This window comes from Orbicella faveolata, unplaced genomic scaffold, assembly GCF_042242905.1.
Source record: "Orbicella faveolata isolate gen_17 unplaced genomic scaffold, um_ofav_v1 contig_12, whole genome shotgun sequence".
Classification (NCBI taxonomy): Eukaryota; Metazoa; Cnidaria; class Anthozoa; order Scleractinia; family Merulinidae; genus Orbicella; species Orbicella faveolata.
Window position 1 is genome coordinate 23,042,039 of NW_028301539.1, and position 25,462 is coordinate 23,067,500.

General features: G+C 38.3%; 2 protein-coding genes and 1 pseudogene across 2 annotated transcripts in view; 1 reads left to right on the plus strand and 2 right to left on the minus strand.

Annotated features, from left to right (window-relative positions):
• Positions 1-350: 350 nt before the first annotated feature.
• Positions 351-4,624, minus strand: LOC149117227 (contactin-associated protein 1-like; annotated as a pseudogene).
• Positions 4,625-17,993: 13,369 nt separating this feature from the next.
• On the plus strand, positions 17,994-19,152 carry LOC110041813 (contactin-associated protein-like 5). The gene has a single exon (XM_020747141.2). The coding sequence runs from the start codon at positions 17,994-17,996 to the stop codon at positions 18,870-18,872; it is 879 nt and encodes a 292-aa protein (XP_020602800.2). The 3' UTR covers positions 18,873-19,152.
• Positions 19,153-19,775: 623 nt separating this feature from the next.
• LOC110041790 (acetyl-coenzyme A transporter 1-like) overlaps positions 19,776-25,462 on the minus strand; it is an 8,837-nt gene continuing 3,150 nt past the window's right edge. Inside the window, exons 2-6 of the mRNA XM_089282902.1 lie at positions 24,828-25,316; positions 24,224-24,365; positions 23,003-23,169; positions 22,126-22,347; positions 19,776-20,977 (exon numbers count right to left, since the gene is read on the minus strand). Coding sequence (XP_089139028.1) covers positions 20,819-20,977; positions 22,126-22,347; positions 23,003-23,169; positions 24,224-24,365; positions 24,828-25,316 — 1,179 coding nt within the window. The 3' untranslated portion in view covers positions 19,776-20,818. The remainder of the gene's footprint in view (positions 20,978-22,125; positions 22,348-23,002; positions 23,170-24,223; positions 24,366-24,827; positions 25,317-25,462) is intronic.

Below are 25,462 nucleotides of genomic sequence, written 5' to 3' on the forward strand. Positions count from 1 at the left end.
GGATTCCAACCAATGCTTACCTAACTTTTTAAAGATGCTACTTTTAGCCCTCTCCCAAATCTACACACGTGTATTTTACTTGTGGAAGTATAGCGATTTGGACAGAGCTTGGGTGAGAGATTCTCCCCCATATGAACTTCTTTTCTCTCGTAAGTTCTCGCGCATTTAGAGATGCGCCGCACTCGCGTTTTAGGTGAAGGGATCCCAATTAATGCTTACCTAACTTTTGAACTGCAAGCGAGTCAAAACAGGGTTGTCTTCTTACAAACGACAAAACCAAATCAAATTGGCCGAAGTGGGCGCCGACTCCGAAGGGTTCCTGTCCTGCAAGCGAACGTCGTTAAAGGCGTTTACCGCCTGTTTGACTCTTCCACTGGGTCTTCGTCCCCCACCAGGTCTTCGTCCCCCACGGGGTCTCCTTCCGCCACCTGGTCGCTTTCCTCCACTAGGACAGTTTTCTAAAAGAAGTTGTTTTCAAAGTTCTATGTAAATCAAGCGAGATTCTTATTTTTATTTTATTTTATTTTTTTTCAGAGTTATAAACTATATACAGTAAACCTGTTTCAATTGGCTAGACATCGTTGGAGCCCCCCAAAAAGTCAGAATTAAAGATCATTTTACATTAAATTTCAATGCGTATCTAGATCAACCACGGAGCTCCAGACTTCATTGTATAAAGATTTCTCAACAAATGCCTCTGGTAATTAGCAATACCCGTTTACTCCTAATTGCAAAATGGTGACAACCGGGGATGATGTGGGCCGAGTGATGTAGCTTATGTACATTATACGAAGATGAAATCGGTGAGTTATTCTCTATATATATGTAGCTGACTCTAGGTATAATTATTGCACAACTAATGCACATCAGACGTACTTGCACATTTCCTCAGGCAGTCTTTCAGATTCCGGAAATTGTTTTGGTTTCTCTGGCAACCGCCATAAATGAACGTCTTGCACCGACCGCTGACCTTGTCAAAGTAATATCTAAGAAAGGCGGCTCTACAAACGCCTGTAACTTTAGGAAGGAGGCAGGTCTGGGGCAAGCCTTGACACGGCGACGCAATCAACCCTTTAACCAATATAACAACAGTTTAATATGCATTTTTTTCAAAAGCTTAGCATTATGAATCAAAAGAGGCGAGTTGTGATCGAGTGACCCCTTTGCACGTGAAATAGTACCTTGATAGACGTCAATGAAGAAGACGCTTATGTTTCTTAACCAGATTTTCCACATTTGCATTCTTAGCATATAGGTAAATAAAAGGACACTCAACAATTCGAAGTGAACAGAGAGCAAACGTAATGGTTGGACCACTTGCTCTTCTTGTTTTATTCAACATAAGTCGATGTGTCCAACTTACCCTCTATGTCCTTTCGACTTTCTATAAATATAAGAAACAAGATGCAAGAATCGTCTGGGTCCGTTCATTATACGATGCATAAATTTCTCATTTTTTGCAGTTTAAATGTAGTGATACAATCCTAAGTTATTTTGGCTTACCTCTTTTTATTCCTGTGGAAACTAGGAGGAGATAAAAACAAGAAACAGCAATAAGTTTAAGCTATATAGCTGCTTCTAAAGTACGTTTCTCACCCAAAACGACCAGTCAAATAGATACCCTTCAAGCCGACGCTAGCTGCTAGCAGCAGTAATGCGCTCAGCCACATTCTTAAACTCTGATCGTCGTCTCCAAAGTTGAATAACACCCGAGTTGATGTCTCAGTTTTTTCGCTTGAAAATTCAAGCCTCAGTGATATTTTCCAAGTTCGCGAGAGAGCTAAACTTAGGAACATAAATATGGGTTATTGACCAAGCGTGATGTCAAGATGGCTGGATATCGCCCCAGTTCCTTTTCCTTTTTATTTACCGAGACGGAGTCAAGGTCCATAAACGCAAAAAAAAAAAAAAGGCCGAGGCTAATATCCAGTCATCTTGACCGAGCAAGCTTGGCTAATAAAGGATTTACTATATGGCTTTTTGGGAAATTTTTCCTTCCGGTACACAGCGGGTAGTCTCGAGTGGGCAATTCAAGTTAGCGTCAACTTGCCCGCTCGGGAAGCCAATTACAGCGCAGGCTTTGGTTCATCTTGCCCACTTTGGTAGCCAATGACAGTGTATCATCTGGTTCAACTTGCCTGCTCACTGGGCTAGCCATATAATAAGAGTACTTCTTCAAAACTAAGCTGTCAATCCCCTTGGGCAGCCATATAAGCCACTTTTGTTAATACAATGCGTAGGAGACACAAGTTTCCTCATTGAATAGGATGTAGCCGATATCGTGAGGTAATATTAGTTTTAGTGGCCCTGATAAATCCGCGTCGAGCGTTTATCAACTCGATATTGTTTTAACATTATAGCTGTAATCGAATTTTCTGGCCCACAGTCGTTTGACGTTTCTTTCTTTAACTGACGCAACAATTAGGTTGATCTATAGAAGCTAAACATGCCCTGTTACCTATAGCTATTTTGAACATCAAAGAAAGGTATTTTATCCCTAGTTTAATGGACCTGACGTTCAGGTGAATCAGTGGGTCTATACTCTGAAAGATCGTGAGCTGCTATCAACTCTCTTAACTATATTATGCAAATGAATGTATCCCTTCTTTAGATAACATGATCTCAAAAAAATATTCGGCAAATGCACAGCTATATTGCACAATATACAGTAGAAAAGGTTATTGTATAGGTAAAGTGAATCCAAGTGTATCGCAAATGGTTATAATATTGTACGAAACGCTTGTTGTGTTTTATCACAGTGTAATACACGGCTTAGGATTCTTCATTTGCTTTATGATATAAAAGTAATGAGGCGAAAAACAATAGATACAGAAAGACATTGGTGATTTCTGTACATATAAAATTAATTATTACATGGCAACTGACCACAGAAAAGCCGATGTATCTACAGATTACATATATTTATCGCTTACGTTAGTATGAAAAGGCAACTTTATTTGCTTATCATTAGAGATCAACAAGGTATTTTCAAAGATTGATGACGATATACCCGATTTAAGTTTAGCTTTGCTATTTGCCCAGTACAATGCAACTGCATGTGACCTATTTTTGTGATGCTAACTTTGGATGTACAGTATCCTATACGATATTGTCTAGAAGTCTCCTCCCATATGTAGAAAGACAGATTTGGAAATTTCATAGGCTGAATCATAGTTAGTAAAGAAGACTGGTTATGAAAGCCGGCGAACTCAAAAAGACACAGGAACACAAGTAATTAACAGTACATTTATTTTTACTGCTGATATAGTGTTCGGGTTCCCTGTGACGAATATCTGAAGTTTGGGAAATCGCAAAGACTTAAAACTTTGAGAGGTGTCTTCTTTTTTATATCCTTTAACATAACTGACAATTTCCTGACTTCATCGACTGAATAACAAGTTTCTGTTAAAAATTCGACTACTCCTGATGACCTACATTTTGGCGGAGATTTTGCGGCCAGGTGTTCAATACAGCTCAACACGGGAAAAATAAATGTGCAGTTTTGCACACTACTTAGTGAGCGTCAAAACAGTCAATGTTTGATTCATTTTAAATTTGTATTGTGCTTGTGACGATCAATTTCGAGATATATGAACAACATGTGTTCACTGGTTCCGTCCCGCGGTGAAAGAAGATGCTTTAAATTGCAAATTGAAATTGGCATTCTAAGAGATAAGCGTAACGTTCTTGAAAGAAACTCTAACTGGATAGTACCGCAACCATATAAGTAGTTCACCCCAAAGCCAAAACACCACCGTCTTGTTTCTGTGGCAACAAAACCATATTCACGCTGTACCGTAGCATTTCAGCTTGCCTAGAATGTAATATCCTTCCTCCAATATGCCTGCTGTGTCTCCAAACCTTAACTGGGACACTGGAAGGTGAGTTTTGTCCGTTCCTCACCTATCTTCACGCCAAACTTTTTTCAATTGCATCGCAGTTGCATTTCCAGCTTTCGTCTACACAGGTTTGTGTAACGCCACATGCACATTAACCTTCCTTATTTTCAGCGCCACCCCAATATTTCATTTTTACGCCATTACGTGACACCCGCCAGCCCTTCCGATGACGAAGGAGCTTGGCATTAAAACATTCATAGCTGATAAACTGCTCACAATGTAAAGACGCATCTGTTAGAGCTGTTAGCTTGGAGAGACTGGCTCCCATGTATGTCACGTCGCGTTTGTAGCATCCTTCCTCGTCGCAACCGTCCCCATGGGTTCTGTTTTCTTTTTCATGACTGACAGTTGTCACTACAATGCCTCCTTTGTCGGTGATGTTACAGTAGACATCAAACGGAGCCGTACTCCCGAAACCATCAGAATCGATGACGTAATGACCACTGACGTAAGCTACATTTGTTTTCACACTGCTGCATGTCTCAGGATACCTTATATGGACAATAACTCTTGCGGATGTCCAAGTTCCCGAGCTACTCGAGTCCTGCACGACACAAGTATAATTTCCACCGTGGTCTAGTTTAGCAGATGTTATTTTTTAGGCTTTGGATTCATCTGCGAGAGTTGGAGTTTTGTTATACATCCACTGGACGATTGAGTGCAGATTTGTTGGGACAGGACAAAGAACTCTGTTGTTTTGGCCAATGTAAACGATCAAAGACCATGACACGTCAGTTGACAGTTTTACGACGTTTAGCTCCACAGCTTATGAATTAGCTCCTAACGCGTTTGTACCAGTAGAAACGCGTACAACCCACTGTCATCTGCACTCACATTCAGAATAGTGAGCTCTGCATCACGTATCATGGTCCTTGATTGGGATAGGAATCCTTCAGACTTGTTCCACGTGATCACAGGCTGTGGTTAACCTGTTGCAGTGTAGGTGAATATCACGTTCCCTCCTTCCTCGACAGTGGTGCTTTGGGAATTCACTCTTATTGAAGGAGCAACTGAGGAGTGAAAAACTTAAAAACCATCAAATTCAATGAATTACTACAAGATACAATAAAAGCGGTGATCTATATATACGTCTAGAATAAAAACTACAATTATGAAAACTATTAAACTGAATGAATACAAGATACAAAAACAATTGCAAATAGGGTGGTTCGACTGATCAAGTAGAGTGACTAATATAACTTAAGAGGCTTAACTTAAGGCAACGTTTAAAATGGTTCAATAATTTACAAAGTTCAAGATCGTTTGATAAAGAATTCCACAAGGCGACTGCTCTGTAAACAAGTGAGTTTTGGCCGGCACTAAAAAGATTTTCAGCGTTGGAGAATTCCTTGTTCTGCAGACTTTTAAGTCACATCGCCTAATGAACTGTTCGGAGTATCTAGGGGCACGTCCCGTCATGCATTTGAATGCCATTATCGCATCTAAATAGAAGAGTAGCTCGTTTACTGCATGGCAACCAGCGCAATTCCTTTAAGACTGAAGATATGTGGTCAAATTTCCTTTTTCCATTAACAATACGACAGGCCACGTTTTAGACTGCCTTTAACTTGCTTAAGCTTGTTTGAGAGGTTTTACTCCAAACAGTTGACCAGTAAAGCACGCTGCTAAAAACCAATGCACTTGCAACAGTAACAAGGGTGTGCTTGTCGAAAGAGTGCTTAATTCGGTTAATGTGAGCAGGACGTGGCATCATGTACACGATGCCGAAACAGCTTCTGTTAAACGTGAGATGTAAAATGGCAAAGGAATTTATGTATTCAAGAAAATGAATTCACTATAAAGTTAATCAATGCTAGACTGAATTCTTTGTATAACGTTCAGCACTCTTTGAATTTGCAAGTAATGACTCGTCCCGGAAAATATCTTCTCACGAGAAACAGAGAGAAAGGTATTTCCCTCATTTAGCATGGAACTCTCCATGTCACAAAGTATTGTGCGTCAACTTAGTGATCGTATAGTAAGATCATAACAATTCGTGTCAGTTTTCAAATTTTATTAATTGCTTTTAGTGAATTATGAATGAAAATACGAAAAAAATAAGAAGCAGGGAAATTTAATTGCCAATTGAATGTTACCTTGAATGGGTGGAGTGGAACTCGTTGGCTCACTTGGAGTGGATGTTGAAACCACTGAGAAAGTAAATAATAAGGCATAAGCATACTGAGGAACAGGTGCAAGCGACGTTTTTTTTTTTTTTTTTTTTTCTCAAAAATCTGACGTTTTTCTCAGAAATTAGCTTAATTATGAGACTTTTAATATTGTTACTTTAAGTTTGCTCGTAGCATGCTATCAGGCTGATCCGAGCAGTCTGTTCGGAGGTACTCACAGCTATACATGTAGAGGAGTAAAGGCAAGGCAGCGAAAACGATAACAATAGCAACAATACCACAACACAACGAAAACCGAAATCAGCAGTAATCATGAGCAGAATACGCTGTATGCAACCTAGCAAGTTGGAACAACAAGAGATACACTTTTATGCAATATTAGGTTAATCTATTTGGGATAGCTTGCATAATTACCGTACCTAAATTCGCAATTAGCCAATCAAAAGCCTTGTCTACTGTCCTAATATCCTGCGATATTGGGTCACTGGCCTGTTATGGCTCTGATATCATGCTCACCTAGCCGAATTTGGGTACGGCAAATATCTAATCGTACCTTTTTTGATACGCCTCAGCGGCATAGGAGGCTCGTTTGGTCTCGCCATGGAATTTTGCCTCAACTATACGTCTCACCAAGATACAAACCATGGCTCGACCAAACTCGCCTGATTTGCCGCTGAAGCGTACCAAAAAGGTACGATTAGCTATAAATAGTCGTATTCTAATACGCTGTGATATGTCAGGAAGAGCTTTATGATAATCCTTGACGGAACTGGCATTGTTAATTTTAAATTTGTAGAGAAGACGACACAATTTAATGTTATTTGTTGAGCTGGAACTCTTGGCTGAGCTTGGAGCTGAACTTAGGACCACTGGAAGAAGAAATTTGGAGACCCGCATAGTCAGCATATTCATTTTAACCAAAAGGTCAGGTTAAGAACAAAGCGATCCACATCTATGAATTGGTTATAACACTGTGCAAGTAACCTTAGGGGTGGCTAAAATAAACGTCATGTTAAACCATTCAACAATCAGTAAAGAAAGAATGAAAGATGCGAATGCAGCCATGACACTACTGGAAAAATGACCTGGAAAAATTTTTTTAGGTCATTTTTCCAGTAGTGTCATAGCTGCATTCGCATCTTTCATTCTTTCATTTAATTGCTACCGTTGGACATCTATTACCATGGAATCAGTAAAGATTACATACATTATTACACACTTTATTGTAAAATGTGTGCAGTGGCCAAAGCAGCAAAAACTTTCAACAAGACGACTTGTTGATGAATTTGTTTAAACAACTCTTGCACAATGACATAACGGCAAAACATAAAAACGTAATTAATAATTGTTGTAATTCCTATGATAAGTGCAGGGGCGTAGCTAAGAGGGTCCTGGGGTTCCCGTGACCATACCCCTTCCCCCCGCCACTTTTAGAGGCCTTTTTATAGCAAACGACCTACAACAGGTGGCGAAAGCGGCATGACAATCTGCTGAGTACCCTCACTTTGACGCAGTGCGAGCCTCCCTTTAAGAAAAATTCTGGCTACGCCCCTGAACAAAGTATATGACCTTATTATATCTCTTAGTTAGTGCGCGCGCTGTGATTGGTCAGTTTAGCGGGCCGTACTCTCCTGTACGGCCCGTTAAAATTTAAAGTTGGTTTTGTTGCCAAACTGTTTCGTGATTTATCGATAAGTGTTCTTAACTTTTATAGCAAGTGAAAGTTTAGAACTTTCTTATACTCTAAATTATGTAATAAAGCGTGCTAGCGACTAAAAAACAATTTCAAACTGACTCGTTTTGCTTTCGAGGTGCGTCAGAAATTTGAAGCCTTTCCGAGTCCGCGTAAATAGAAATCGTTCCCGAACCCGTCAGGCACACAGTAGAGATATAATAAATATCTTAATAATCTCGTCTTCTCGGTCCTTACTGTAAGTTACGGATCCTCGTTTTTTCCCCTTCGATTTATGACCGGCGCGCTTCGCGCTTGGGCCATAAATCCAACGGGAAAAAATTCGGTCCGTAACTTACAGTACGGACCTCGAACTCGATTAGTAAGAGGTATTTATGCCACTTTGAAACGTTATTCTAAGGTACCTGTGGGTTCTTTTGTGTTGCTTATACATCGATACCCTTTATCGGTGAATCCATTTTGACGTAGTTGATTTGGAGAGCAGGGATGGTTTGAACAGGCGTTCTAAATTGAAGCAAAATGAGAATCCAAAAACGTTTTAAATGTAATAACTCTAATCATTCTCGAATAGCTAATGTACGCTATGTTAATCGACAAAAGCGTTACAACGATATCAAGTCAATTTTCCTTTATTTAGGTGAAAGGAGTTGAAATTTGCACTCTCCCTTTCATCAACCACGTTGCTCCCACGCAATATGATTTTACTTTGACATGGTTAAGACTTTAAAGAAGGTTGGTACAATAGATCGTTTTCACTGTCGCGCAATAAAAAAATAAATCGAAAACCATCCAGTGGAAAAAGCTATGAAATTATGATGTTATAGAAGATAACTAAATAAGACACTTCTCCAAGTTTTAGGCCTGTGCGTTTCCCCAAACTTCAGATATTCGTCGCAATATTTCGCAGATATTTACAGAGCCCAGTATGAAAACGCCATGCTGGTGTACCTCCGTGGTATACGAATATGGCGGCCGGAAATTAGTGTAAACATCTGGAACTTACTTTGGCTACCTAGGCGACTGATTATCAGTACTGATCAAACAAGCATTTACATAAGCACTTTTCCTAATGCTCTAACTTCTAAAAAGGCTCAAAATCATGGGATAAGTGTATATTTTTCGACAAACTCGATCATAGCCTTTTGTCACGCACCTCCGTAACCCTGGAATTCAAAATGTTCTGGATTCCAAAGGAAGCACGCTATTGTGCTGTAAAATTGTAAACAGATATAAATTTACCGTCTCTTATGCCTGATGAGGATAAAAACTTTGTTGGCTCTTTAGTTTTGGATTGTAGAAAGTGATGACGTCACGTGAAAACTATCTATACCTTACAACACCAAACTTACCTCAGTAGGTCTGTAAGTGACGTCTTTTTGACGCAAGAGTGCCTCAGGGTGTGTATCATGATCAGAATTACTCAATTCACATCTGTAAGCTCCGTCTTCATCCCAAGAACCAAGATTGTAAGGCACGCAATAATTTTCTTTAAAGCATCTTACTTCACACATGCTTTCTCTCTGCAATTTAAAGGTTTTTAGCAATGACCTTGAAGAGGATATCCTTCCAGAGCAGGCTGGAATCTCAAAATCCGGCTGTCATCTGTCAAGAAGGAAATTTCATTTAAACGTCATTACAGTGGAACCCTGATAATGCGGTCAACAACAGGCCATCTGGCCGTAATGAAGGGGTATTTTAAATAAGGAAATGATTGACTGAGTTTTTGTTCACGTCAAAGTCAAGTGAGCGTTATAACGAGGTGGCTGTATGAACGGGGTGACCGTAAGGCGAGGTTCCTAGTAAGGACTGAGTAGTCATGATCAAGCAAAGGAAATAAGAGGAGTAAAACTATATACCAATAATCCGTTAGGGGACAGATCTACAAAGAGCTCAGGACGTTGAGTACGTTTTAACTTCAAGCCAAGCCCCAGCCATGAGTCACGATTTGTTTTGGATTTCCCTTATTTGAAGGCAAAAAGAGGTGCAAGTATTTTGAGCCAGTAGTGTAGCGCAGTAAGGCAAAACCAATTACTTTTTGACACCAATCTCCTTCCCAGAGTCTTCGTTCCCCTTGACCAGCGGTCGGAAAAAGAGAGCTCTAGGAGCAACCATTTCAGGCATGCGCCATAGATGCAGACTGCGCAGTGAAACCGGATGGCCAGAATTCGGTTATTTCCTTTGTTATTTCAAAATGGTTGCTCCCAGAGCTCTCGTTTTCCGACCGCTGGTCAAGGAGAACGAAGACTCTGGAAACGAGATTGTTTTTGACACTCAAGTAAGAACTAGTCTAGAGGCTTTTTAATCCTTCTTAACAAAAAAAATAGCGGCTGTACATTTTATCACATTACCTAGAGGACCCTAAAACAGTCTTTAAGCACAAGGAAGGCTTTTTTTTGTTTTTTTTGTTTTTTTTTTTTTTTTGCAATATCTGTACTTGCACTTACAACTCTGTGCATGGTAGGTTTGAAGGTTTTACAATTTCCCTGTACGTATTTATGAGCATTGTCACTGTTTTCTTGCGCTAAGCTTTATGGGTAAATGTACCAGTCGACATGTTTTTGTTCTACGGAGAATAGATTGGTAGTGATCCGTACAGGACACAAACAAAGGAAATTGAATTAGCATGTCTATTCATTTCTCTTGTCCGTGCCTCAAGGCCTCGCTATTACCTTAATTTTAATATATCGAAAGTAGCTTATTGTGTTGTCCCCGCTTCCCGCTGTTTGGATCCAAGGTTATCAAAAGGTTATTCTCTTGATATTATATTATATAGCTACCATCAAACACCTTTCCCTGATGTTATTTTCCCACGCAGGTCGTCTTCAGAATGAATAGCACAGACTAAATAAATAATCTTACCTTTCGCATGCTGCTAAATTGAAAATAACTAAATTTAATTAAATATTTATTGGCAAAGTTTGATGCATGATTATAAAATCAATTTATCAAAGATATCTTTGTTATTTTGAATGTCCAAAAAGCCAAGCTAACTGAAATTAAGGAATCATCAGGCTTTCATAATTGTTTTACGGAATTGAAATCTAATGTCTGATGCAAGGGAAATTACGACAAAGTAGTCCTGACTGAATACAGAGAAAAGATGAACTGTGGTGTCGCCAGTTGAGAATTTTGTTACAAGCAGGATCAAAAGCTGAAATAATAACACCTTACACATTCTTTTAAGACATACTTTTTTGGTGTCGTGAGTAACTCTTTTAGTCTTAGTTATTCTTAAACGTTAGTCTCTTAACAAAGGAGGCTGAGAGCCTAACTCATAATTTGATAACCTGAGAAGGACCGGAGTGTCCACAGAACAGTAAAAACTTCTTTAGTCTTTAGACTGTACTTTAAAGAAAGCCGTTTGACCAGAATAGTAATATACTAAAAAGCTATTGCAGAGCTAGTAGTACTAGTCTGATTTGCCAATGGAAGAAAAAGCTCTACTCCTGTATCTTATTCCATCTTACCGAATCTGAATTGATATCAAATTCATGGCAGTAGACACTCAGCAGATACTATCTTTAAAGTGCATTTGAATGTTGCTTATGACACAAGCATTAAGAATTGACAAAAAGACACATCTGTCTCGTACCATATTGCGCCAAGTCCTTGAAGATGAAAGCCAAGAGACAAAAAAGGCATTGGATTCCAGTGAAGTAAACCAAGCACATCTTTTCACAGATCTGTTCTCTGCTATCACGTTTAACATTTATATTTGTAAATGTATGTTAAAATTTATAACTGTGTTTTACATAACTGGAAAAATTTTGCTAAGAAACAGAGCCGATAAAATTAACCTACAAATGGAGAAAATTGTTTTTGAATGCACTTGCAGTATTATTTAATATTTTCGTTGTAGATTTTTGAAATTTTCAGTAAAAAGATGCTTTCTCATAACTAATCAAAGAGTCAGTTAAGTTTTTTCTTGGTGATCTCTGTTTGAAATATTTAAAACATCTGCAAGTTTTTGAATAATAATTCCAGATTTTATTATTTTGCTTTAAAAAAAAAAGAAAAAGAAATAAATTAGAAGATTCTCGTTTCTGCAAGAAACAGTCAAATTCCGCCGCTCAAAAAACACTGTGCAGTGTTTTTTTTTTTTTTTTTTTTTTTTAATTTGTATTTACTTTGTTCCACGAACAATGGCCAATTTCCTCTTTGAGACGAGCCTGCAGGGAATCATGGTAGTTGTGTTCATCATCTTGGAATGGATATTTTTTCTGTTGAATAAAACTACCATGATTCCTTGCAGGCGTGTCTTATAGAGGGATGGGAATTGGCCATTTTGAATGACAAGGTAATGCTTAAAATATCCCAGAGATCACTAAAAAGAGACTTAAATTGACTAATTGTGATTAGCATTGAAATTTCAGAAGGTTGGAATGAAAAAAATTGCTGCAAGTGCGTTCGAAAACAACTCTCTCTATCTGCAGGAGGTTTTATTTTATCGGCTCTGTTCCTTAGCAACATTTTTCCAGTAACAAGAAAACATAGTTATAAATTTTAACTTACAGTTACAAATGTAAGTATTAAAAAGTGATCGCCGGGGACAGATCTGTGAATAAATGTGTTTGGTTTATTTCGCTGGCTTTTAAGATATGCCTAACTTGGTGTTAATCCAATGTTTTTTCTTCTCTTGGCTTTCATCTTCAAGGATTTTGGCACAACATGGTAAGAGACAGAGATTTTTTTTCAAATCCATATGTTCATATTATACGCAGCATTCAAATGCACTTTGAAGATAATATCTAATGCTATAAGATTGATATCAATTATTTGGTAAGATGGACTCAAATGCAGGGGTAGAGTATTTTTTTCCATAGGTAAATTAAACTACATAAGGTATAAATAACATGTGCGCTGAGATCAAACCGTATTAAGTTATAATAATATTACCAAAAGTAAACTTTTACATGTAACACGGCTCTTCACTAACCCTATATTATATTATTATTTTTGTCAAACGGCTTTCTTTGAACTACTGCAGACACTCTGGTCCCTTAAGAGACTAACGTTGAAGAAATAACTAAGACTAAAAGAATTAATCATGACACGAAAAAAGTGTGTGTTAAAAGAATGTGCAAGGTGTTATTATTTCAGCTTTTGATCCTCTTTGTAACAAAATTTTCAACGACACCACAGTTCATGTTTTCTCTGTATTTCAGCACTACTTTGTCGTAATTCGTTAAAGTCAGACGTTAGATTTCAATTCAGTAAAACAATCGAGTCGCATGAAAGTCTGACGAATTCTTGACTTTCCGTTAGCTTGGAGTTTCTGATATTGAAAATAACAAAGATATCTTAATTCGATAAATAGAGTTTATAATCATGCATCACAGGATAACAATTTTTATAAGTGAGAGTTTAATTCAAACTGTGCCCATAAATTTTAAATTAAATTTAGTTCTTCCCAGTTCAACAGCATGCGACAGGCAATATTAAATATAGTTTGTTTTCAAAAAGCGTGGGTTAGAAAAATAGCTAGCGACGTTGTCCTCTTTATTCTGAAGACGTTCTGCGTGGGAAAATAAAATCAGGGAAAGGTGTCTGATTATATCTAACACTGAATCTAAACAGCGAGAAGTTGTGACAACACAGTGCAGAAGCCTCTGGAACGTTTGTGACTTACCACCAATTTCATTGATACGCGACCCCCGAATCAAAACTCTCGCGAGCATCTGGCGATTCGCTTCCGTCATTCATGCGTTACTTATATGGTGTTATAGAAATGCCGCTCTTGTTTTCAAAAATATGGCAGCCACTGTGTAGCCTGTTCGTTCAACATGGTTGCTTGTTATTCTTCAAGTTTACTTTGTCGAGTGGTGTCTTTGCTCGTGCAGAGGTTTAGCGTGAGCGTTATAGCAAGACTTCTGCACGCGGGGAATAATTTTTGAAAACAAGAGCGGCATTTCTATAACACCATATAAGGAACGCATGATTGACGAAAGCGAATCGCCAAATGCTCGCGAGACTTTTGATTCGGGGATCGCGTATCAATGAAATTGGGGGTAAATATGTATGTTGAAAAGTAATTAGTTTTGCATTTCCGTGCTACGTCTGCTGGCTCAAAATACTTGTGCGTCTTTTCCATCCATTAGAAGAAAACAACAACAACAAAAAAAACTCATCCTGACTCTCTCGCACACGTTTCCCCGCATTTAGTGTCAGCTACATGTATTTGTACCACAAGCTTTGATTAGTTCATTGGATGGTCTGTGTCCTTTGTAACGGGCTAGAGTGATTAAAGAGTACTCAACGTCCTGAGTTCTTTCTAGATCCTTCCCTCAGCGAGGTATTGGTATGTAGATTTACCCCTCTGGTTTTCTCGGCTTAACTACTTCTTATTATCATCTATACATAAGGAAGCAATAATTTAAGGATTGAAATACAATGAGGCCCCGCCTTATGGTCAACCCTTTCATACGGACACCTCGTAATTACGGCCACTTTACTCTGACCGGAACCAAGAGATTATCCTTGAAAATCTCTTAACGGAACAAAACTTTAATCTTTTTTTTTTTTTTAAACACCGATTCAATACGGCCAGAATTTTGTGGCTAGTTGGTGAACGGATTAACGGGCTTCTCACTATACCATTGTTGTAAAGACGAATTAGATTTAATCAAACTTCCTTCTTGACAGATGACTGCCGGATGTTGAGATTCAAGCCCGCTGTGGAGGGATATTCTCTTCAGGGTCACGTGGTAAAAACCTTTAAGTTGCAGACAGAAAGCATGTGTGAAGTAAGATGCCATATGGAACATAATTGCGTGTCTTATAATCTTGGTTCCTGGGATGAAGACGGAGCTTACAAATGTGAATTGAGTAATTCTGACCATGATATACACCCTGAGGCACTCGTGCGTCAAAAAGGCGTCACTTACAGACGTACTGAGGTATGTTTGGTGTTGTAAGGTATTGTCAAAACCGTCTTTAAAGTTTTACCACTGTCCATGTAAAATCATGTTGTGTATGAGGAAAGTGGTTTGTGAAGGGAGGAGGTAAATGTCAAGTGGTGGTGATGTTTTAAAAGTTGTTGCCGTCGGTGGTAATATTGGCTCCTTGTTGGGACCCTATGCGCGATGTCTATATCGTCCTCATTAACATTCATACAAATCTCAGAAATATCTTCAGACAAAGCTTAGTTGTTTCTTCAGCCTTCTCTCTCTCGGTCTTCTGGGGAACTCCTTCGATTTTAAGATTTTACTGGTAGCTGTAGGTTGTTGCATCATCTATGGATTTAGAGACAGCCTCTACTTGAGCAGTAATGTCTTTCAGTTTCGCCTGAAAGCTTTCTGTAGCAGTCGATAAACCATCACAGGTATCGCTCACATGTTGTACGTCCAGGCTGCTAGGTGAGGCGGCGCGTTCCATTTTGGAACGTAGAGATTCAAACTCGCAAAAACGTAACTACAACTATGAATGTGATTGGTTGATTTAAACTACAACTTTGAATGTGATTGGCTTGTTGAACTGTCTGATAACAAACTGACCAATAACAAACTGTTCAGTAACAAACTGTCCGATAACAACTTGGCAAGTGAATTAGTGGAAAATAGGAATTTTTAAACCAATAACAATTAAGGAAATTGTAATTTTTATGATTAAATTATTTAGCGCTTTTCTTCTTGCTAACTAACTCTCGGAGTTAACAACTTTCAGAGCTGCTCAGAACACGTGTGTTCGTTGCGCTCTCTCAAAGCAATACCCTCATTTTTCTTCCCTTTAGAACCCCTGTTCCAAACATCCCTGCTCTCCAAATCAACTGTGTCAAAATGGATTCACCGATAAAGGATATCGATGTATAGGACTAAGCAACACAAAAGAACCCACAGGTACCATAAAACAATATAAGATTATATACTCTGTTATATTCTGCTATATTTTAATAATTATAATTAAAATTATTATGTTTTGCCGTAATATCAGAGTACAAGATTTGTTCAACTTTTGTTCTTTTTAAAAAAAACATCATCAACAAGTGGCCTTGTTGAGAGCTTTTGCTGCGTTGGCCACTGTACACATACAAAGTCGACTTTGGTACTATGCAATTAACCATTTGTGCCCCTTTTCATGCAACCTTTTTACAACAATGTATGCAATCTTTAATAATTTACAAATGGTTTAACATAAACCAGGTTAAGGTTTCTTGTACAGTGTCATGACCAATTAATAAATGTAGATCCTTTTGTGAGCGGAATGGTTCTAAACTTGACTTTTTGGTTAAAATGAATATGTTGATTATGCGGGTCTCGAAATTTCTTCTTCAAGTGTCCCAAGTTCAGTTCCATGCTCACCCAAGAGTTCCAGTTCAACAAATGGCAGCATTAAATTACGTTCTCCCTACCTATTTTAAATTAACAATGCCAGTTCCGTCAAGGTTGATCATAAAGCTCTTCCTAGTGTATTACAGTAGCTGGGAATTTAATAGGACTACTGATTTACAGTCAAACCAAGTGAAGCGTACCACTCAAGTTTACACTAATGAATTGATTATTTGAATATTGAACCCACTAGTCGTTCCAAGAATACGGCTAATGGGTTTAATGTTCAAAAAAAAAAATTTAATATTGATTTTTGAAATGACTAACGAGTTCAATATTCAAATAATCAATTCATTATTGCATTCTTGAAACGACTAGCGGGTTCAATAATCAATTCATTAATGTAATCTTGAGAGGTACGCTTCACTTGGTTTGAATGTAAGCCAACTATTCCGCATACAGTTAACTAATATGACAAATGAATGTCGTAAATTACGTCTCTCCTGCTTTTCCAACTTGCTAGTTTGAAACAATCATCTTTGTTTTTCTCTTTTTCAGTTTCTTTTTTTTTTTAATTATGGTACAAATACATACATTGTGACCATTAACTACCGCCGGGGTGTATTGCTTTTCATCATTACTGCTGTTGTTTCTGTTGTAGTTGTCGTTACTATTTTTTGCTGTTGTTTTCGTTGTCGTTGTCGTTGTCGTTGTCGTATTTTTGCTACTTTTATCGTTTACGCTGCCTTGCCATTACTCTTAGTCTACATGCATAGCTTAAGTCAGCCTCCAGATTAGACTGCTCGGATCAACCTGGTAGTATGTTTGAAGCAAACTTAGAGTAAAAATATTAACGGTCTCATAATTTAGCTAATTGTTGAGAAAAACGTCGCTGATTTCTGAGAAAAACTCCGCTTGCACCCGTTCCAGTGCCTTGTTATTTACTTTCTTAGTGGTTTCAAAATCCACTTCAAGTGAACCAACAAGTTCCACTCCATCCATTGAAGGTAACATTCAACTGCAAATTAACTTTCCAAACTTTTCATTTTATTCATATTTGAACTCGTAATACACTAGTGGCTATTAACAAAATCTTTCAAAACTAACACGAGTTCAGCTTATAAACTTACTATCCGATTACATACAATACTTTGCTACACGGAGAGTTAGATGCTGCACGGTCCATGAATTTCCTTTAGGACAAGAGTGAAGAAAGGAGGAATAGGGAAGAATGTTTTGATTTTTGAATTTTGGAGACGAGTCAGTATTTACAAAGTCCGAGAGTATTTCTTCCTGTTCAAAAATAAGTTTAGTACTGATTCTTTTGTGAATTCATTTGCTAGCACACATAACTATTCCTTTGCCATTTTACACCTACAAAGATAATTCACAGTATTTCAACATCCATCTCGTTTGTTTTTCACTCCTCAGTTGCTATTATTAATAAAATCTTTCAAAACTGACGCGAATTGTTGTTAGCTTACTATCCTATTACCAAGTTAACACACAGTACTTTGTTACATGGCGAGTTACATGATGCATGCCCCATGACTTCTGTTTAGGACGAGAGGAATATTAGTGTATGCTTCTTGTAAAAAAATAAGTTTAGCACTGAATGATACTTTTGTCGATTCATTTGCTTGCACACAAATTCCTTTGCCATTTTACACCTCAAGCGTAACATTAAAGGAATGACAGAGATAACTCACAGTAAATTACACCCAGCTCATTTGTTTTTCGCTCCTCAGTTGCTCCCTCAGTAAGAGTGAATTCCCAGAGCACCACTGTCGAGGAAGGAGGGAATGTGATATTTACCTGCACTGCAACAGGTCAACCACAGCCTGTGATCACGTGGAACAAGTCAGAAGGATTATTACCCCACTCAAGGATCATCATACGTGATGCAGAGCTCACTATTCTGAATGTGAGTGTAGCTGACGGTGGGTTGTACGTTTGTACTGGTACAAACGCATTAGGGTCTAATTCATCAGTTGTGGAGCTAAACGTCATGAAACTGTCAACTGACTTGTCATCGTCTTTGCTAGTTTACATTGGCCAAAACAACAGAGTTCTTTGTCCTGTCCCAACAAGTCAGCACTCAATTGTCCTGTGGATGTATAACAAAACTTCAACTCTCCCTGATGGAGTGGTCATCGATGAATCCAAAGTCTTAAAAATATCCTCTGCTAAAACATACCACGGTGGAAATTATGCATGTGTCGTGCGTAACTCGAGTAGCTCGGAAACTTGGACAACCGCTAGAGTTACTGTCCATATAGGGTATCCTGAGACATGCAGCAGTGTGAAAACAAATGTAACTGACGTCAGTGGTCATTACGTCATCGATTCTGATGGTGTCGGTGGCACGGCTCCGTTTGATGTCTACTGTAACATGACCGACAAAGGAGGCATTGGCGTGACAATTGTCAGTCATGACACAGAAAACAGAACCCATGTGGACGGTTGCGACGAGGAAGGATGTTACAAACGCAACGTGACATACATGGGAGCCAGTTTCTCCCAGCTAACAGCTCTAACAGATGCCTCTTTACATTGTGAGCAGTTTATCAGCTATGAATGTTTTGATGCCAAGCTCCTTCATAATGGGAAGGGCTGGTGGGTGTCACGTGATGGCGTAAAAATGAAATATTGGGGTGGCGCTGTTAATATGGAAGGCTATTGTGCATGTGGCGTGACACAAACATGTGTTCAAGAACATAAAAAATGCAACTGCGATGCAAATGAAGAAATTTGGCATGAAGATAGCGGACTACTCACGGACAAAACTCACCTTCCAGTTTCCCAGTTAAGGTTTGGAGACACGGGACAGGAACATGAGGAAGGATATCACATCCTAGGCAAGCTTAAATGCTTCGGTACAGCATGAATATGGTTTTAAACAGAAATAGCCTGCAGAGCAGGCGAGATTTTTTCGAGCGAGCGCTCACATCGTAAAAAGTTTAGCCGCCACCTTGAATTTTTCATGCAGTGGAAGACTGGGGAGAGAAAGAAAGTTTTACCAAGGGGGTGAATGATAGGCAACAGGAAGGCTAGAGGAGGGGGTGGAGCGAAGAAAATCTCATTTTTCCCCTCCCCCATCCCCCACCGTCTAACATGGTGGTCTAACATGGCGTTCTAAAAAGGCGGTCGCAAGGTTGTAACGCTAACTCGCCCCAATAAGACGCCTGCACTGCAGGCTAAAACAGAAAAAGTTATCATTACCAGCTTCACAAGTCAACATATGAAAAATCACATATTTGAACCGCAGAGAAAGATACGAGGACAGCTCCGTCGGTAGAGCACTGCACGTGTATCGCAATGGTCATGGGTTCGAATCCCGTTCAAGCCTGAATTTTTTTCACGCTGTAAGACGAAATCCGATGGAAAATCGAGCAATTTCAGCTGTTAACGGACAAAAACCTTGTACCAGAATAATTTTTCATTTCACCAGTACTTTCAGGCGTTTCACATCAACTTCAAAACTTGTTTTCGCCATCTGGTGTTGTTAGAAATGATTTTGTTTCGAGAAGACATTTAAAACAGTCACACAGAATTTTGCGAAACGACATCAACAATCTCGGAACAAAGTTTTTGTCCACTTGTTATTCGAACATCTGGCGGATTCCTTCTTAGTTTCACAACTGCTTAAGTTGTGTATAACTGTGATGATCTGTCCTGTTATGACATTTCTTGCTCTGTTTCCTCCGAAACGGTGTTGTTTTGGCTTTGGGGTAAACTATTTAAGTGCCGGTGATAAGAGCCAATCAAAGTACAAAACAAGTATAGAACGTTTCGCTATCAGAGTCTACATTACACCTGACAAATTTTACTGTAAAATGAAACCTTAACACTTGTTACATTTGAAAACCATGCTAGGCCAGTTTAGCAAAACTTTTTCAACGCGGTTTATGCTCAATGCAAAGTGCTTTAATTACATTCATGTAATCTTAGCGACTAACACTACAATATGACGTCCAGACTAAGTCGTAAACTAATCTTCTTGCAGCCTGGGAGTTTCCGAGGAAGTGGAATGTTGCCCTCACCGGGCCGTTGGAGTTTGACTTGCATGGTAGTTCATTATTTAGAGTTCACAAGAGGCAAAGTCATCCTGAAAAAGTTGGCCAACTTTTTCAAGTTGGTCATTCCTAACCCTTGTTAAAGGTGTACCATTACGGCGACTGAGCCGCATTTTTGGTCAAAGCTGTGCTTAAAGTTTCACTAAGTACCTTCACTCGAACATAACCGTTCGTAAAGCCCCAAAATGAAGAAGTGAATCGTTGAGGGGAGTGCAAATTGTCATTATTCCTTAGCGATTTTTCTTGCACAAGACAAAGAAATTTTTAAAAAAAGTTTGCCAGGCTTTTTCAATTTGTCATCGCAACCCTGTGTAGGAGGCTAAATTATCAACATTACTGCTGTGGTACTTTGTAAGGGTTAACTAGGAGTTGTCACTCATACATGTTTCATGTTCTTACTGGCCAAACCTATTTGACTCTTAAAATAACATCTTTTAAAAGCACATGTATGCATGTATGCTTCCTTTGCCCCTTGTCGTCACTGTATTTCTTAATTGTCTAAGTCATGTAACTGTATTTGTTAGTAATGTAAGTCGTTTAGTTATTGTAATTAAAATAGTGTAAATAATTAGAGCAATATAATGTAAATAGAGTTAGTGTTGTAAGTAAGCATTGGTTTCCCTTGTGTTATTGCAAATAAAAAATAAATAAAAAATGTATGCTTCCTTTTCATGTTAAATAGTTGTAAATGTATTAATAGCCAAGTCGCAGTGGGTGCTTTTCATTTATCCTCATTTATATATTAGATTATTCTTATTCATTGGTATTTCCAAACAGATTCTGGTAAATCTTGTAGAGACCGTGTCTGTTGGCCTTTCCACCGAAGCCATAAAATACCAATAACTACACAGACTATGGACTCCACGTAATATCCATCAAGCCATGTCTCGCACACACCTCCAGCATTGGTACAATCCTGAAAAAGTAAAATAAAAACAACAGATGAACAATGGATCTAAGTGTCGCCCCACTTGTTTCTAAATGCCACAGAGACAAACATGTAGAAAAAAATAAAAATAATAATCTTATTTCCATGACCTTAAGTTTAGCTGTCACTTTCGAAAATTTTCCAAACTATCCTTGTTTTAAGGTACTGTAAGCTGCCGATTACAAGCCCCTCCGCTTATAGCCCTCCTCCGCCCCCTTCTCCCGGCCGTAGGCCCATCTACCTTTAAACCAAAAGATTTGTCCGGTTGTAAGCCCCCTCGGGTATAAAGTCCCCTTCTAGATTTCGTTGTTTTGAATTCATTTTATTATGATGTTTTAAAGCTTATTTACCAGTATACGATTCCTGGAATATAAGCCCCTCCGTTTTTAAGCCCATCTAAAACCCCTTACAAAGTTGTATCAGCCCAGGGCTTATAAGCGGTAGTTTACGGTATTTTACGACAAAAACTCAGTTCAACAGACAAAGAAAAGAGATGAAATTGACGCCAAGCTGCTGTCTTTTGTTAATGACACTCATACAAATACTTGTTTCTCAGTCTAATTCAGGAATGGTGTCATTTGAATTCGCACTCTTCTTTGACAAGTGCAGTGATGTAACTGTACCAGACTTGACTATTATTTTCCACGACCTTCCATGACCAACAATTAAATTCCATGACTTTCCAGGCCTGGAAAACGAAATTCTTTAAATCCGTGACTTTCCAGGTTTTCAAAGACCCACACGAATCGTGACTCTAAGGGAAGATTTCTTTTTGTTTGTTTGTTTGTTTGTTTGTTTGTTTGTTTGTGTGTTTTTGCTCTATTAGATCAATACTTTGGATATACTGAGCCATAATCATGCAAAGATAATTTGGTTGTTTCCAATCATTGTTTGGACATTTCTGCGGCTTGATGAGAACTCCAAAACATTCTTGAGGAGCATCTAAAGATGTTTAGGCTACATCCTAAACATATCTCCCAGTTACGTGCCACACTATTCAATTTACCGAACCTGCAAGGTTCAGAATGCAATGAGACAGACTGAAATAGGCAACATGAGTCAGTTTTTGGTTGAAAACATAAATTAGAACAAAAAATCTTTACAAATGAAGACATTTTTAGGAGAAGCGCCTGTACCTTAGCACTTGTCTTGCTACTGCAATGCAGTCCTGGTATGGTTGCACCTACGCAGTTTGTCCAGGTGAGTCCATCGACAAGCCACAAGGCTAATGTCTGACACCAGTTGCCTCCAAGGTTAGTCAGTGTGTTAAGAAGAGTTAAGTAAGTCCCTCCGACACGTGGGTCACTGATACGAGCATGGAATGCCATGATGGCCACAAACATGCAGTACAGTGTCACCTGTTCATGACAAAGAAAAACAAATTAGATGACAGTTGAACATGGACATCCACAATGAGATTTGGTAGACCAATCACATTTTGTTTCCCTTGCTTCACTGCTTGTTCGTGACCCAAACATACAGTAAAGGCCATCTCACAGGCTAAATACACTGTATCTCCTACACCAGGAAGACATACAGTGTACACAAAGATCTGAGATTTGATCTGATATATCCATGCCAATGATGTAGTTCTAAAGAGAGCCCTCAATTTCATACATGTGGTGCTTGACTGTTTTCTTTTACCTTCTTTGACTGATGCTCCATTTATGCTATTTTTTGAGTGTAGTAGGGTAAGGAAATAGTTGTCATACCTACCTGTAGAATTTATTTGAACAAGTTTGTTTTATAAATTTAATTGAATCAGATTTTAAATACACTCATCTTTATTAAAATATTGGAACACCTGACCAAAGACTGGAGATTGTACATGTACATATACATACATGACATACCTGTACACTTAAACCTGTAAGGCTTGCTAGCCTACATGTATGGCTAAGGGAAATGCAAAAGTCTTTAAGCCTGGATTACTAAGTTTTATGTGTACAATTTAAAATGACTTGGAATATTGCCAAAGCATTCAAAAAAGCAGATCTATGCACTTTATAATACCTGATGGACAGCATACACCAATAAGATTGTGACATAAAAGTATATGGGATAAAACTCCTGCCCAGGTCCACGCACAGAATTAGCCCACCATACACACATCATGAATACCATGCCCATAAAGAGTCTGTATGGGAAAGCCTTGAGAAACACATCCAAGGGACGAGGACCTATTTAAAGCAGACATACAATCAGTACGTGTATGTATGTACAATTGAACAGTTTCAATGCCTTTTTCTTTCTACATGCATGTATGGTGCCTTCTTCAGGTTTGAAAAATGACACAACCATTTTCTTTTCTTCTTTCTCTGCAAATTGATGAAATGAAGTTACATATAAAATAGTGTACCATATTTAAAAAAAAGGGCACTGAAAGACAAAAAACTTCTGATCAACTTCTTGTGGAAGATCAGACATGAAACTCATTTTACCCTTGCGCTTAAGTCACATGACAACTGAGTGACACCCTGATGAGAGCTACCAACTAGAGGTAATTAATGGACAGTCTGGAGAATAACATTTTTCATCATAACTTTGTTTAGAATCAATCTCTTCCTTGGGATTTCTTTTAAATACAAGGTATCAAAAAAGATCTAACTGAAAACATCAAACAAAATGTTTTCTACAAAATTGCCATTTTTGCTATAATATTATACTGATGCCTAAGTAATAGCTAAGGACACATTCAATATGTCAATATTCTAACATGAATCTGAGGCTTTCGGGTCAAAATTGCAATTTTTTTAAGTTTCTTTTGTCTTACAATTTCCAAAAGAGACTTGGATACATAGAAAACACCACTAAATACAGAAGTTGTCCTGAAAGCCTCAGAGCCATGTTTGAATATTGATATATTGAACGTGGCCTATTCATGACTTGTATGAGAAAGGTTTTGTAATTTCAACAAAAATCTGTGTATTATAATTTGTATTACTTTTTCTTAAGTGGGCTCAGTTTAATCCTGCAACCTGATTGGTTCTATAGCACAGTTCAAATTTTTCTATCTCCACCCACAGTCATGGTAACACACAAGCAACATGTGTGTAAAATGGTCAAAAATTATTCAAGACCTCTGTCACTGTTTTTCATTATAGAGACCTCCCAACAGGCAAATATCATAATATGTCTCCCTGCCCAAACACACAAAATAAAAATAATATCTAAGAAGGTAATATATATATGTAATAAAATCGTCAGTGCGGACATGTTGATACAGTCATGTACCTGCTGTGTATCTGCTGATGTAAAGGGGCAGTAGAATCTGAATTGGAACCATAGGGATAGCAAGAAGAGCAAGGTTCTCTTTAGGAACTCCTGCTTCAATCAGTTTGAGGCCAGTCACCGAGTCAGCAGCTGAAAAGCCAACCTAACAATGAACAATCACAAATACTGTAAATACATGTAAGGAGGACTGTGCATTTATTCACTTTATTTATAACATACATGTGCATACAGCTGAATATCATATTACAATCAAACCTGTTTGAACTGAGTACATACATGTATACTGTGGAGGTGTTTATATGAAGGCTCCACAGGTCAAACCCGGACCATATACATGTGTAGTATAATGGAGAATCTAACACTGAATAAAAGGTTTTACTGTAAACTACTGCACCTATATATCACAAATAAACACTAACTACTTTCAATACCCTTTATAGAGTACATGAAACAAACCTACTGTCTGGATATTAAAGTTTAAAGGTTTTCACCAAAAAACTCAATATCTACAGGTAAGGTGAGGAAAGCACATGTACCAAAATACATCTCCACGTGTGTATCATCTTAAATTTGACAAATTAAACAAGTTGTTTTCAAATTTTACCTTAAATGTTAGCAATATAACCATGAGTCTTAAAATACTTGGACAGCGCAAGATTTTCATCAAGGTTTGGTATCCATCAACGATTCCTTCAACAGATTCCTCTCCATGAAGTTCTATCTCAGACTTTTCACGTTTAAACAATCCAACTAATGTTGTGGTGACTAAAAATACAATTCCCCAAAAATAAAAAAATCCTGAGAAAGTGACTACTCCATCATCCAATGGCTGAGTTCTCAGATATCTATTGCTAAAGTCGGCGGAACTAAGGGCTAAAAACACAACATTTCCCATAAAGTATCCTGCAGTCTGGCCAACAGTGTTGCAAGTCGAGGCATAACCGACATTTTCTCTGGATAGCATTGTAAGTGCCCAGCCATCAACAGCAATGTCTTGAGTTGCAGCGAGGAAATTCAGACAGAAGAAGATCCCAGTTAAAAAAGCAATGCTTGGGCCTTCTTCATTGCTTCCACCCATTAGTTCTTCAATGTTCTAACAAAAAATAGAATAAAATGTAAGAGATTGAATTACATTTATGTACAATCAGTCATGTACATTTAGGTTCAGGCTTATGAAAGGCAGTCAAAAAGGTAACAAAAGATTGCTGAAAATTAAAGCAGCTATATCAGAGTTTGTAC